Raw genomic sequence first — 15,986 nt, forward strand, 5'->3', positions numbered from 1 at the left:
CAGTGGTTAACCTGTATCGCCGCACTAGACCTACGCACATCTGTCATCTGCACAGAAGGAGTGACGTTTGGTTGGCGAATCGTTTGAGACAGCTGGTGTGATCTCAGTATTCTGATGCACTTCTCTGGTTTCTATGGTGACGTTCGATGAGGTGCGAGGAATATGCGATAGTAATCGTATGTTGGTTCACGTTGACTCATAAGATTTTTCTTCATGTTTTCAAAATGGTAGATAAACGTGCGAATATATGTCCGGTGAGTACGTGTTGTAGAGGATTACACTAGAAGAAGACTTCAGAAGCTCAATGTGTAGTTTATGTTTAGCATACAACTATGTCGTCTCTCCAATTAACTTCATGGACAAATAAACTACGCCAAAACTCTTTAACACCGACTGATCCCTAAACCTCATTTACGGCTCAAACAGTGCCTGCGTCTATTCCCAGCTTCCTTGTGTGTCACTTTCAAAAGTTCTAATTGAAACAGCCGCAAACTAATTACCCGCCCAGCGAGGAGGCTGACTTCTAAATCAAACAAAATGGTAATGAGTACGAACCCTGTCCCATTGCCCTCTATTTGTCCGGGGCCGGTGATATGGGTTCGGTCATCTCGCGTAAACCCCCGGCCGCCAATGCAAGAACAAATGCTAATTTGCAACACCGGAACACCAAATGGAGGGTTTTGCGAGTTGTTTTTTTTTTTGGAAACAGTTTTGTCCGAGGTAAATGGCACATGAAAGCCATCGGCAATGGTCAGCGTTTCGAAATGGAAAGTTTTCACGGTGGGCTTTAGGCGAGCTGTACTCTGGTGCGTGGTGTCTAGCCAGGAAAAAACTATACGAGAACGTTTTGACGTCATTTGAAATACTTTTGCGAAAGTATTTGGCTTTTGAAATTAATCTGTGTAGAAATGCATTTAGCAAACAATTTAATTCTCTTCCCAAGGCTTGAATGGTAACATTTTCCTGGAAAAGGATTGCTCTGTTGCAGTCAGAGAGACCACAAAAGAGAGACAGAGAAAACGAGAGAGTTTATTTTTTGCAAATTGAATACAACATTCCCAGTCAAACTGTCAACTGTTGGAACAATTCTGTCGGAATTTCGTTATTCCATCCCGTAATGTCACCATGTTCCAGCAACGGAGAAACAACACAAGCTATGGCATGTTCGACAGAAGTTATACTGTCCGCTGAGGAGGGGGGCATCTTTTCTATTCTCTCCAGCCGTCGTTGTCGTCGTCGCCGTCGTCGTTCCCGTCGATCGATGGCATTGACAGAGAGGACGGTTCGGTTCGACACGAGATTAAATTCCAATTTGGCTGCACGAATCGGGCCCCAAAGGACAGATTGGGACTCCCCCGAAAAGCAGTGACAAAAATGGGGGTATGGGGAGGGAATGCAAATGTGATCCCCCTCCCCAACAACCATCGATCGTGTGCGGCGTAATGGTGTGGAATGATGCTTCGACCGGCTGCTCTGAAAGGTGCTCCGTGGTCCTGGTGGGAGTTTGGCAGCCGGCTTTTGTCCAGTCAACCGGCAGTAAGTAAATGTGTTACAGATATGTAACTAAACTTTGAAACGCACGGATCGTGCGCGTCGAGTCGAGACAAAGTTTTCCCGCCCATTGACAAGTCGCAATTGCGTTGGTGACGTTGGTGCAACCGGGGGCTACCAGGTACAGTGCTGGATGTGGAAATTGAATGAAAAGCAACCCATACAGACACACATTGTCCGTGCCATTACCAGCAGCGAATAGTTTCTCTGGACTTTTCTGGACTTGTGGTCGGTTATCTGATGGTTGGTCCATGTGGGTGCTACGTTCTAGGTAGTTACTACATTTTATCAAATGTCAAATCAACGGCACACACACACACACACCGTATTCCCTGACCGCCAGGATTCAATAGATGTGAACAAAGTTTGCACAAGTTATGATCAGGAACCTCAGTGCCCTCCGTGGTACTCGGTATAACTTGATTACACAATTGCGTTACCAGACTCACGCGTGACGTAAAGGGATTCCTCTCCCTGGCAGGGGACGTTAAGTTCTGTAAGGCAACTGCGACTGATCACAGCCATGCTAGCACCTCACACCGTACGTTTCGCTTTACTGTGTGAAATGGCAGCTTGTACTGTGTACTCATTACGCAGTCTTTTGAATAATTTAGAAAACATAAACAGAGCATCATCGCTCGACCCGAAAATGTGTCAACAAAATTAGAGATTGGCTGAGAAGGGTTAGTAAATGCGAGCTCTTCCAGAGATGTTTGGGATGAGAAAACGATGCACTAGAGATCTGTGGATAAGATAATTTTATTTTTTACTGAAAAAAAACTTACCTAATCGGTTTTCGAATGATTGTTTTAACCCAAAAAGCCTACTTTAAGAAAATGTTTCTCCACCCTTGAAATCTTCCACTTCGGGAAATGAATTTTAATATAATACTACCCATACTATGCAACTAAGAAGTGGCTTTTTGATAACTCATTTCACTGCGTTTCGGTTTAATTGAAGTTAATGCTTTCGTGTACGATCTATGTTCGTTTCTAAAACTTTTAAAAGTTTCTACCTGTACCAGATAACACGGCATTTGGCACCGTTTCCATGAAAGTGGCTTCAGTACAAAGCAATAAACTTTTCAATTAAGCGAGAAACAGAGGTCGCAGAAACAATAAAGTAACAAGTTAGTTCTCTTACCGGCTAGATAGCTTCATAAGTGGTCTTTCAAAAGCCGGCAGTAGTTTGTTCTAATTTTAATCTCATCCTTTTTGTGTTTTCATTCCAGATATTGGTCTCGTTGGAAAGAGGCAAAGGTGTACCCGAAAAAGAGTGTCTCTAATTAGCCAGCCCAGCATAATTGGCGACCCGCAAAAGGAAAGGAAGCAAAGAAAAGAAGACCCACCCTTCCTTGCCTCCACCTCTGTGTCATCTGCATTGCCCAATGAGTTGGTTGCGTTCACTCCAGCTACCATGTGCCGACCGCAGATGGCAAGCTACGGTGAGCCAGGGTACACTACTGCCGTACACAACACTGCCATTCCAGTAAAATGTCGTACCGTCTGTACGCCTGCCCTGCTTCTGCTGCTCGTCCTTTGCAAGACACTGGTCCTAGTGGTCAACCTGCGGTAGCATCACAGCACAGCACAGCGAGTGCACTGCACAACTTCGGGCGCGTGTGTGTTCTGCCATCAATACACGTTAAGTTATGAAGTTCGCACGCAGCTCCCAGGCCAATCGTACCCAAGTGTTGTTGTTGTTGTTGTCGTCAGCGAACAATCGTCGTGGTTGCAACCGTGTGTCGTGGTTGCGTGAATCGTACCCCCCGTCCCTGTCGTCCTTGTCATCGCTGTGTTCGACCGTGCGGTTTGGATGTAGTGCGCTGGTGTGGTACGTGATCGCCGTTAGTGTAGTGCTATTGTCCTGTTGCGTGGTATCGGGCCGGGGCGATGTGTTTACCGTGGGCTATCTGACCGGATCTCAACGACGCCCAGGCGATCGAGTGTATGCTAGACCCGGTGAGTACACTAGTAGCTTGGCAGGATATCCTTCCAATTCCCAATACTCTGTTGGCCCCGAAACACTTAAATGTTGAATATTCATGCAACATGTCCTTTAAACAGGACTTTCTGTCGTCAGTGCTCTTATCACTTCTTAAGCAGCAGAAGCTTTTTCGTGCAGTAAACTGTTGCTGTCACGACTGTGCCAGCATTTCCCCACGGTTAATGAAATGTCAGGCATCCAGCAACCGCAAATGAGCAACCATCTCGCTAAGCGGCCTCAGCACTAAATACATCTCTCGTTCATTCCTCACTGTCACTGGTGGCGGCTTATGGTTGTGTGGAGCGATATGCGCTTCCAATACACTGAAAACGCTTCAGCGACCGAACCAGGACCAGCGGAAAGACGGAAATAATTAGCAGCTAGCATTTTCCAGCACTCCACTCCGGGCAGCCAGCAACCGAGGAAACTGAGGCTGCATGACGGCACCCGTCGCTTTGCTAATCCGTCTTAAATGGGCCACTTGCTAGCCTAGCTTCGCCTAGCAGTAACCGTGGACCGTATTTATTGGTGTGCCCTTTTTCGTTAAGGCTGCCAAGATGAACTTTGCTGTGGAGTAAGTAAACCTCTTTCCCACGGGGATTATTGGCCTGACAAATCTATTTTCCGAGCAGAGCTTCCGCGAGCGCTACGCTATCGCCACGTGGTTGCGAGTTTTGATATTAGGAAGTAATCTTTATGCTTCAAAACATTTAATTAAGATTAGCATCTCGTTGATGGAGTTTTTTTTTCTCTTTCGTGAGATTTACTGTAAACTCATTTGTCACTTTGACTTCCAGCTTTAGCTACCTGGGTACTAAGGTGTAAAGAAAGATTACCGTCGCAGGATACTGTATCACTTCACAAAATGTTAAACATTCCGTTTCATCGTCACTCAAGAAAAGGCACCAGTGGATGGCGCACTAGCAGCGGTGAAATGTATCTGCCCGTGGCACCCGCGCTAAGGAGCTTCCATTTATCATGCTCCTCGCGCGAAAAGCTAATGCCATTTCTCACACCACCACCGCATTAGTACCGGCAAAATATCGTGTGGGGCGGTAGCGTGCCGGAAGACGAGCAGCGTAAGACGAGCGTGCATGTTGCAAAAGATACTTTCCGTCCTTGAGGATTCCTGGAGGATACGGTTGCACCTCGCCTTCACACTTTCTTTCTCTCCCTGGATGGATGTTCCAAGGAGCATAAATATTAATGTCTAGTCTGATTGTGGCGAGACAAACATGCAAATGTGAGCGCGACGGTGTATGACCACATTAAAGCTCCGCGACATACGGGGAAAGATTCTCAGTTTTAGGTGATGTAGTGTCTGATTGTCTACTGGAGATACTGGAGAGTATCTACAGAGCGCTCTGTGGAACGGTCAATTATGCCTAAGATGTGTGGTTGTTATGGGAACTCCCGGGTATTCCTTTGATGCAACAGTTCAAACAGAAACGATAGCGCAGGGGAACAACTTTTCGTCACTAAATCAGCGACTGAATTTCTTTGTGCGAATCTCAAAAATGAAAACAACATTCCCCACCAATTTATCGCTCACATTCTAAGTGAATGAATTGGCCTTTGAACGAAATGAAACAAAGAAAAAAAAACCGTGCAACAAATGGATCTATAATTAAATGTGTAAAATCATTTGCGCACAATGCGCACAACCACGTGGCATGGCGCGGTTATTGGTACGGATTATCATTTCTCGCCTGTTCTTTGGTTGCCACCACGGAGGTCCCTAATTTATGGTGTGTCGCTACAGTTTTAATTAAGGAGGGAGGGAACTCGAACGGCGCGCCCAGTGGGAGCGTAATTTACGCACCCGGTCACCCCCCCCCCCCCTCCCCTTGGAGTGCATTGTGGTGCAGATTGCAGTGCGAATCTCTGAACCCTGGACTTGGGCCCGCATTCTGGTTTGCTAGACTCGCGCGCTGTAATTAATTGCTTTTTTATGCAAAAGAACGGTTTCGTTTCGATAGAGAACCGGGAACAAGACAATGCTACGCTCCGCGATTGTGTGTGTGTGTGTGTGTGGGCTTTGTGCGAGCGGAGGTAAAACAAAACTGGGCGCGGGGAGGCCAACGACTTAATAATGCACCGATGACGATGGCTGGGGGCCAGCATAAGTCGAATGTCGGCGGAGGTGTGTTTGCAACAGACGGCACCCGGGTTTGTGGCGCAGAACACCCAGCAGGCAGAGACCGAGCTTTACACTGAATTCAGTTGCGAACGAAATGAATTTTTCCAGTATTTGTGCAAGGCATTTGCGAACCCAAATGCCGCGCAAAAACGAGGCGAATGTTGTGCCCGGTTGTAGGCAGACGAACCCAAGAGCCTTCCGGTCGTGTCCGTTGTTCGTGTTGGTGCAGCTGCTGGCTGGCCTCTGGTTGAGAATTAATGGAGCATACAGCATAGCATTGCAGGTTATCGTGGTTTTTTCTCCTCCCATGGGAAGCTGCTAGCCATTTCCAGTGGACTGTACTGTGTCCATTGGGTTTTGCGTTCTGTTTTCCGAAGAAGGTAGCAATTGAGAGGAAGAGAGAATAAAGTCCTGGAAAATCTATTCGTTTCAAATGAACTTATTAAATATTTGCAGTTAAAATAGTTTCATAACTTGAGATACTTAGAATAGATTAGAAAAATTGCAAGCAAAACTTTTCACTTGGTCGTGAATGGAGGATCACATTGTGGTAGCCATCGTAATGGAATAGGTTATTCGGAGGTTTACTGCTACAAACGCTAGCTAAGTGATCCAATTAAATCTACTACTCCAGCCCAGCGTGAGCCAGCCGAGACATTCGGAATGCTGTGCCCATCGTCTAGGCAACGGATTCGAACGCACTTACCAACAGAAGAACTTTCCGCGAGCGTATCGCACCCACGGCCCACTAAGACAGGTCCACTTTAGTAATAGAATATCCTTGTCCTACGAACGGCGCCCACAGCACTCCCGTACTCGTGGAGCTTTCATTAATGCGCTTTTCTCACTCGTATCTTTCTGGTTGGTATGTATCACTGCTGCCGCTGGTGTTGGTGCTGCTGGACTGGACCCGGTGGGATAGGATTACAAATTTCCGGTGCCATCACGCTGGCGATGAACGAGGTGAACGAACGGTACTTCAGCAAGTATGGGCACGAGCTGCGGTTCGAGGTGGCGGAAACGTACGGCGAGGAGGTGACGAGCATCCGGAAAACGGCCGACCTGTGGACACGGGAGGTGATCGGTTACCTGGGACCGCAGGAAACGTGTGTGCACGAGGGCCGCATGGCGGCCGCCTTTAATCTACCGATGATATCTTACGTGAGTAGAATGTTACGTACGTTTAGTTTTTTGCTGGCGCGCTAAAGGATACATACAGCACCCATCAGCAGGATGATCACCATCCCACAGCATAGCATGATGTTTCGCATCGCATTACATTTCTTTGAGTTATTTGATCTACTTAAAAAATACCAGGTGGCAGATGGGTATGATAAAGTGACATCAAGTGAGCTGACGTAGAATAAGGATAACGGAGTTTTAGTATTTTCGAGTTACCAGCGGTGGATTCGAACCATCGATTGCTTGGATATAGACGTGTTTACCGTTTGAGTTCCCTTAAAAGTTGTTTGTATAGTTAAAAAAATAGAAAATACTTCTAATAACTATTTTTCAAATCGTACTTTCGACATGCTTACTTAGAAGTTGTACTCAAGTTGTTCCAAGATCGTTGTTAGATACCACAATACTCTTTTGCCACTATAACTAAATACAAGCCATCAGCAGACTGTCAAATCGAACTGATTGAAAGAAGCGCAATTTGCTGGTTTTTCTTCTCTCGCCCTCCCTCTGTTGCAGTTCTGTACACACAACGAAACGTCTAACAAGAAACACTTTCCAACGTTTGCCCGGACACGTCCGCCGGATCTACAGATCTCCAAGTCCGTCGTATCGCTGCTGCTCGCCTACAACTGGACCCAGGTAGGTGTTTTGTGGTGGGACTCTTTCAAAAGCGCGCGCACACACACACACACACCATCAGTGTGGTGGAGGAGCAGCTCCACTAGCCCCTCGTGTCCGCTTCGCCAACAACCGAGAAAAATTCGATTGCAAAAAATGGAAAAATAGTTTTCCTCGGCTTCTTTAAGGTTAGTTTTTTGTATCGTGCTTCAGACAACAGTGAGTTCGATGCGGTGGCCGAAACGCTCAAAACGACGCTCCGGTCGGCCGGCATCCGGATCCGGTCGGTCGCGACCTGGACCGACATCTACCATCACGGTTACGCCGGCAATCCGTTCGACCAGCTGGTAGAGAGTACGTACGCCGACACGAGAAGTAAGTACAATGCTGCGGTACCAGTGCTCCAAGACAGCTCCTAGCGAGTATCCTCCTTTTGTAATCTTTTGTTTGTCCGATTGTCCAATTCGCCACAAACAATGCTCTCCATCTTGACCACCACATCTGCCCACGGATCGATATTTATGACGCTCGCCTCTTCTGGTCCAACACCGTCTTTCTAATCTCGTCTATTTATCACGCCGCAAGCCGTGTCACTCGCTGGCACGTTGCTGGCTTCCTGGGTGGCTGCGCGTCAACTGTCGATAGCAGATCGCTTAAAATTCAATTAACAACCAACCGTTTACTGAACTGTCGCGGTTTTTTGATAAATTATTTCCAATTTGCCCTCTTCGCCGGTGACCTTGCCGCACCACCACGCATCGTTCTCCGTTCTCCGACCTAACGCGGCCAAAAGTTGTTTGGACCAAGATCGATTAACGGCTCGTGCCCCGGTCGGTTTGCCTCTATTTGCTTATTCATCTTTCAACACCAATCATGACAGGGAAATGGGACAGGGAAGGAGGGAAGCTTGTCTCGCAGGACACTCAGTAGTGGGCAGGACATTAATCAAATTATTGACGTTTTCTTCGATCTCCGTTCGCACCCGGGCGGTTCCCTCGGTCACGCGCAGTTTATCTCGTGCTGGGCTACCATTACGAGCACGTCGGGTTGCTGGTGAGCTTGCGGCGCAAGGGTTTGCTGCAGGAGGGCGATTACTTCGTCGTCGGTATCGACATCGAGCAGTACGATGCCGGGCTACCGACGAAGTATATGCACGGACTGCTGCAAACCACACCGGATCCGGATGCGGTCGAGGGCTTCCGGCACTATCTGGCCGTTGTACCGTCGGCACCGGTCCGTTTCGACGAGTTTGCTGTGCAGGTAAGTGAGACCTAGTAAGGGGAGTAGAGGGACGGGGTATTGTTGCTTCCTGTGCCACAAGTGGTTGCCCGAGCCCGGTAAGCTGATTTGCGAGAAAGGATGACGACTAGGTCAACGCTAGGTCAAGGTTTGGATGACGCTAGGTCAAGGAGTGTAGGTTAGTGTAGTGCTGTCGCCCCCCCCGCCGGGGTGGCCGTTTCCCGTTGAATCAGTGCGTAACGGATTGGATGACTGACTAAAGTGGAGTCCCGAAAGAGATGCTGGTTGATGGTTGAATAGGACTGGAAGATTGCGGCAGAACGATAACGATGATGAAGCTGACAACACAAAGGACTTTAAAGGCAAGAGACAAAATCAAATTAGTAGCAAAGAAGTCGAACTAATTTGTGAGAGCACTTTGCTCTAACTCTCAATCATTAGTAGAGAATTACGTGCAAGTCCATTCGTAGGCCAATGATGGAACTTTCTGTCGCCAGGTACACATCGGTATCAGCATAGACCGATTTGAAAGAATTTTAGACATGTTTTTCCAGATTTTTTAAAATTAATTTAGCGATAGAAGCTACTGACTTTACATTTGTTATGAGGACATTTTTTGACGTCGTTAGTTAAGCACCAGGGCACCGTGTCGTTAGAGTAATTTATTGTTGCTAAAACAATAGCAGATGCACACGCTAACGTGCACTAGGCGATGATTTTGATGAAATTATTTTTTTCGTACAAGATCACTTCGCTCAGTTCTTCTCAGAGCTTTCGATTTTGTAGAAAGGCTTTTGTGTTGTATTTGAAACATACCCAATTAGCCAGAATTAATTAATTATTTTTATCTAGGATGAACAGTAAATTGTCTCGATGGAAAATACTAATACTGATATTCTTATTGATTGTGATTGTGTTTTCCTCAAATTAGAGACCTTTATACTATATACATCATCTTTTTGTTTTTGTGTAAAGTCGCTTGACACATCGTGCTCCAGCTCCAGCTTAGTCATGACCGCTCATGATGACGCTCTCGAGGTGAAGCAATATATATATATATTTCTTCGCACATCATCGCACGCGTTGACGCAAATGCAGCGCTCAAATCGTAGGAAAAGTTCTAATTAAATTCTTAATTACATTACTCACTCAACAGAAAGTACATAAAAAACACGTTAAACGAAACAGCTCGACACCAACACCACCCAATTCGTGTGTATAGTGCGAACGACTTTTCTCGCGAGCTTCCTTGCTCGCACCAAACGCCGATGCAGAAAAAAAACGGTTCCGTTGTTTTTACGAGCTACCCCTTCACAGCTTCAAACTGAAGCAACATGGATGCACTAACCGAGAAAAATGGCCATAAAAATACTAATTCCCAAACCTCCCCTAGCACGCCTAGCGCGGCCATGGCCGCTGTCCGGTCGGAGTAAATCCATCACGCATAAATCACAACATTCCCTTCCTCCTCTTTCTCTCTATCTCTCTCTCTGCGCGCTCCTTAGAACGCTACCGAAACGAAATTCATCTCGCCTTCAAGTGGCCACAGGTCATCCAGTCATTAAAGCCGCCGCATGGTATATATTTAAGAACGGTAAAATTCGCGAGAAAAAGAGATAAAGGTCACAACGAAAAGGGGATAGGAGAAATGTATTAATAAACCTTCGTGCGGTCTCGGAATCAGGAAGAGGGGGAGGGGGGGGGGTGGTCGCACGTGATGAGGGGCGAGATGTTGAAAGAGTTAGGGAAAGGGAATTAAAAATAATAAATCTTTCCTCGCGAACAGACAAACAACAAACACACCAGCAGCAGCAGGGGGGTTTCTCTTCCAGAAGCGCGGTGCTCCCTCGCGATGCATTTTCGTGCGATGATGCAGCGTCGAGCGAATGCAACGTCGCAGCTCTAGAACGTCTGGTTCGTGTCAGGTCGCGCTTTTCTGCGATTTAATCCGCCTCAAGCTGTGCCGCCAAAAAGCGAGCGAGCGGAGATTACGTTAAATTAGCATCAAAACAAATTTCGCTCCAGTACGTTTGATCAATAATCTTGCCTAGGGGGGAGGGCGCTGTAAAGGGATCCTCTTCGTCTTCTGCAAAGACGACCGACCGATGTGAAGGCTCGATTACCATTAGTTGTTTGCTCAACGAATGTCTTACACCTTTCGCTTCGTTCTCGTTCATCGTCTTATAGGTCAACAAATATCTGGAGCTACCACCGTTCAACTACCGGAACGCGCTGATCTTCTTCGGAGGCGTTAAGCAGGTAAATATTTACGGTCCCGGCCTGGACCCCACCCCCTTTTTGGCAGTTGCAGTGGTAGCGAGCGTGCTCTTCTTGTTCGTTGGTTGATGTAAGCTGCATTCCCCCCCCCCCCCACACACACACACACAGACAGGGTGGAGGTTGATGTTTTGCAAACAGAAAGATTTATTACACCGGATCGGTTTTAGTCGCTTTAATTTTATCGCTCATCAAACCAAAACTTTTCCCTCTTTATCAGCGCAGATGAGGTAGCCAGTGTAGGGTTGCCACCGGTTGACTTGGTTTAACCAATTACAATTACGTCAAGTTACGGGTTTTGATTACAATTACGTCAAGTCAATAATGTAGTTTGAGGCTCTTAAACTCATAAAGGTTCCCAAGCGTAATATTGATTGGGAAAGTTCAGGATGGTGCAAGTACACGTACGTACACTGGCTAAGTAACACACACACACACAGAGGACACTTTGACACTCCCGGTGAACTGTCTTTAACGAGTCCCCCCGGCATCGGCTCCGCCATCGGCCCGGGTTCTCCCATCAGGGCCCATTATGCTAGGATGACGGAAATTGAATTAATGTGCAGGGGACAGAATGCCGTCGTAGTACCGAGGATAAAGTTGATTACCGAACGCAGGACCATGTGCTACAGCATCCGTGCAACGATAAGGAGATGGTAATCCACGATGTGCCCAGATTGTGGGTCGGAGTGTGGCCGGCCAAGCCACTTTCCCGAAGCGGAAAGCTCCAATCGATCGATCGACTGACAATGGGAGAAGAGCAAACGAAACGTTAAGTCAACGACGCGAGTGACTGCTTAAGACGAGGTCGTCCACGTTGCACTCGGCGTGTGTATGCGTTTAAATTCAATATCAATAATGCACTCCGCGGAGTAACAATGGTTTTTGGAGCAAACGAAGAAGAAGCAGAAGAAGGAGAAGGTTTAAGCAGGAAGCTGGAACACCCTTCTCTACTGATTACACAGAACGCTGGGCGTTGGACTGTGATGGTTTCTGGTTGGTAACTGTTATTTGTGTCCAAGAGTCTTTATGTCCGGATGCAGTTGAAAATGGACTGGATTGGTTGTGCCAAGTGCTAGTTCCGTTTAGGAATGTTTGCGGAATTCCATTTAGGAGAATAGACGGAACAGAAGTTTCAAAGCAAAGACGATTGATAAAAAGCATAGGTTGCTGAATAGTTCTCTTTTATCAATAACTATATCCACTGTTTCTCTGTTTGTGAGTCTGTTCGTTTCCAACACAGCAAGTGCTTCAATGACCGAAGTACCATCGAATGATCCTCAGGAAGTATAAAGAGAAAGCTCTTTCCCTCTCTCTCTCTTGGGAATCTTTACAACGATTTCCACCGGGCACTAATAGGGCAATTGCTTTAAATGGTTGCTTTTAATTACCGTGATCATTGGCATGCAATCACGCCCCACGTTTCCCACCCATAAGCACATGCAAATGCACCAATGAATGACTGGCAGATGTGGCGCTACAAGGATAATGTGCCACACAATGGCCTCTCCTCTCCTTTTCCTGCATCCGTGGTCAAGCGAGCGAATGGAGCGAGTTCGTAGAAACCGTAATTGCTTGGTTTACGCCATTCTTGCCAAGAAGAAGTATTTAAGCGCTCAATCAGTCGGATGCTGTCAAGTAGGTGGTGGTGGTGTGCCACTCTCTTCCATCTCTTTACCACTTCGTTGGTGCTCGATAATCGATTTAGATACTCCGTCTAGAAGCTGTTGGAGTCAGCAGAGCAGCCAGAGAGTCCCTGTGGATAGGTTGAGTGATGCATTTCGGTTTTGGCTTTGCTACTACTCCACTGCAATGATGGTATAAGCGGAGTGAGCTCAAACTATCGATTTCATTCAATTGGAAAATGGTTCTGAGTAGTGCTGGACGACGACGTCGAGTAGAGTGCAGGATATCATTTGCAATCAATTTGCCATCGAAGTGAATTCATCGTAGGGTTGAATATGCCACGGTTATCGCTTAAGCGTCCTTTTTATTTACATTATGTAAAAATTTGTCTGGAATCCTGTAATCCACTCCACCACTTCCACCAAGCCCTCCTCGACGATTGTCATCGAAAAGTCAATAACTTTAGCCACGGTATATTCGATTCCGGTCGATGTTGTAAGTCTTCTCGCCAACAGAGTGCACATCCTAGATAGTGGGTATGATTAATGATCGCGCTCTGGTGGAGGGGCGGTAGGATGCACAGGAGAGAGAGAGGTTCCATTTGGCAGTTGAAAGGCCATTCTTCGTGCTCCATTTGAGCTGCAGCTCATCGAGTTGTCGTCACCATCGTCCATTAATTTGCTGCCACTTTGCATTCCTTCGCTGCTCGCTGATAGTCCGTTTCTCTTTCCCTCTCGTTGGACCTCATTTTTCATTTTTCCACTCCCCTCTCTCACAATATTTTCCTTGCACACACGGTGATAGATACGGGCGGAGGCAGCATATTTGTACGATGCGGTCCATCTGTATGCAAATGCACTGATGCAGGTACTGCTGTCGGGCGGTAATCCCAGGAATGGTTCCGCCATCATCGATGCAATCAAGGGCCGTGCGTATGTGAGCGCGATGGGGTAAGTGACGCGCTGTCCCTTACAGTATATGTTGGTGGAAAATGTAGCTGACGAATTTTCCTTCATTTTCCCGAACCCCCTTTCCCAGCTATCTGGTGCACATCGACGAGAATGGGGATGCGACCGGAAACTATACCATTCTCGCCCGGAAACCGGTACCCAGCACGACTCCGGACAAGCGCTACGGGCTGTTTCCTATTGGGCGGTTCAGCTCACCGACGGTGGACCGCATACCGGTAAGTAGCAGTCGCTGGCCGTTATGTGCCAAAACTGGCGCGAGATACTAATGGTTCGAGTTCGGTTCGGTGATCATTGATTCTGTGAAGTGACAGAGGCGGTGTGATGAGTTTGTCCGATTGTATGGGTCTGTTTGACTATGATCGTGTGCGTGATGAGCATTCGATTTGGTGTTTGATCCAGTAATTCAAATATCGAGGTTCTTGGAAAGCAGTCCTAGTTGCAATCAGCATTCACAATTTATCCTGTAATGAACAACGCAACAATAATGAGCAACGTGTTGATGGCAGTCGATGAAATGCCAATAGTTGTGTAGAATGATTGACACTCATACAATTAAATGCTGATCGATGATTTTTCTGATGATTTTTCCATTGGACTAGCTTATTATACATTGTAAATTATGTTTATTAGTTATCTGTAGCTCTAGCATAATATGTAACATTCTAGAACAATCAAAAGTCCATAGATTCGTGTGTGTAATTCGTAGACTAGTCTAGAGCTCTTGCTTTCGCATACAGCTAATCATACTAATTAAATAACAAACAAAATAGGATACTATGAATGTGATAAGCGCGAGGAACATCAGTACTTCTGAAATTAGCATCAAGCAATAGTTCCTCCTCACCACTGCGGCACTCTGATTTCCCTGCGGTGATGCAAGTTAGTCTACAAGCGTAGCATAAACATGTCTGATAAATCGGGTGTATCGACACCCGTTAGTGTGCAACCCATGAAATGCCGTGTACATATAAGATCGTTCCTTGTCGGTGTGCTCTCTACGTCGTGTCTTTCTTCTTTTTTCTTTCCATTTGCTCCCCTTTCTCCCTTTGTACAACTCTCTATTGCATCCTCTTGCGTAGTTTAAGATACAGGTGAGTGTCGTGAGCAGTCGTCTCGTTCTCGTACGTGTGTGTGTGTGTGCGTGTGTGTGTTCATGTCGTATTCCCTTTTTCCGGAACTTTTTTTATCCCTTTTTGGTGGTACGATATGTCCCATGGTTCGTTCTTTTCGTTCAAATATTTGCTTCGATTTGTAGCAGTCAGTGACCATCATCCATCAATTTCGAGGGCTTACAGCTCCCCGTGGTGCTGTTTGTTCCATTTTCCGCTTTCCGATAGGACGCAAGTCCAATGATCGAATATGTTGGTTTTAGGTGATGCCCTTTCCTCATTCTCCTTTCAACAGATCCCACACCGTTTCAGTTGCTCCACTTTAGTATGAAATCCGCTTACTAGCTAGTAGCTTTAGCGCTGCCTGCTTTCTTATTCATCTAGCAACCTTGGAATAATTTATGTTGAGTGATAGGTGTATGTCAGCGACCAAGTAGCCTAACTACGTCGATTTGATTCGTGTAGAGTGGTAATAAAATGGTTTTATTGTAGAGTTGTGTGTCCTTAGGCTGTAGAAGCAAACTCCTTAATTAAACATGTTTCGAATGCTTCGAGTTTTTTTAAAAATAAAATCGTTGTTTAATACTGTTTAATGGATTAACAATACATTATTAAATGTTATATAATATACAATTTGTAAATATTGACTACTTTGTTGAATTCTGTAAAAAGAGTTTGATGCTTTTATGTTTTCCGTATGTTGGAATCACCCACCATAGAGTACCTTTGAAGTGTTCGTTCACAAACAAATAATGAAATCAATAGTGAATGGAAACCCTTCTCAAAAAAAGGCGCCATGCGTCACAATTCGTCCTTTGTTCCCATTCAATCTGGCTGTCGGCTGTCGATTCGGCTAGATTGGTGATTTCCTGAATTCAAATTACCGTGTGATTAATCGTGGCCCGTTTTCCATTGACATTGACATCGTGCGAGGTCGATATCCTTTCCGGGAAAGTTTGGTTTTTTACTTTGCGCGGTCCATGTCGCGGTCCATTCTCTTATTTGTCCCCGTTTCCGTTCGTTGAATGCATGCCAAGCAATACTCTGTTCTATTCTTTTGCTCTGCTCTGCGTCATTCGACAGGCCACAGCAGGAACTGTTTTTTTCTTTTATGTTCTTCTCGTTCGATAGTGTGTACCTTGTCCCCCTTTTTGTTCCTTTCATTGAATTCTTCCAAATTCTAACCTTTACACCTTTACCTTACCTTCCATGCCGCACACACAGGAAATTCGATTGTTTGACACCATTGACTGGGTTGGTGCGGGACCACCGGTAGCTGAACCGCGG

The 15,986-nt window shown here is 46.2% G+C and overlaps 1 protein-coding gene across 2 annotated transcripts in view; it reads left to right on the forward strand.

Moving 5' to 3' along the window:
- The window catches only part of LOC125953398 (guanylate cyclase 32E), a 46,459-nt gene that overhangs the window by 19,891 nt on the left and 10,582 nt on the right, over positions 1-15,986 (forward strand). For both annotated transcript variants that reach the window (XM_049682953.1, XM_049682954.1), the window contains 9 exons: positions 2,783-3,512; positions 6,600-6,838; positions 7,376-7,498; positions 7,666-7,852; positions 8,487-8,737; positions 10,904-10,975; positions 13,424-13,569; positions 13,658-13,805; positions 15,924-15,986. The exon at positions 15,924-15,986 is cut by the window's right edge and continues 28 nt beyond it. In XM_049682953.1, the coding sequence (XP_049538910.1) occupies positions 3,203-3,512; positions 6,600-6,838; positions 7,376-7,498; positions 7,666-7,852; positions 8,487-8,737; positions 10,904-10,975; positions 13,424-13,569; positions 13,658-13,805; positions 15,924-15,986 (1,539 nt within the window). In that variant the 5' untranslated portion in view covers positions 2,783-3,202. The remainder of the gene's footprint in view (positions 1-2,782; positions 3,513-6,599; positions 6,839-7,375; positions 7,499-7,665; positions 7,853-8,486; positions 8,738-10,903; positions 10,976-13,423; positions 13,570-13,657; positions 13,806-15,923) is intronic.

Source organism: Anopheles darlingi, chromosome 3, assembly GCF_943734745.1.
Source record: "Anopheles darlingi chromosome 3, idAnoDarlMG_H_01, whole genome shotgun sequence".
NCBI classification, from domain to species: Eukaryota; Metazoa; Arthropoda; class Insecta; order Diptera; family Culicidae; genus Anopheles; species Anopheles darlingi.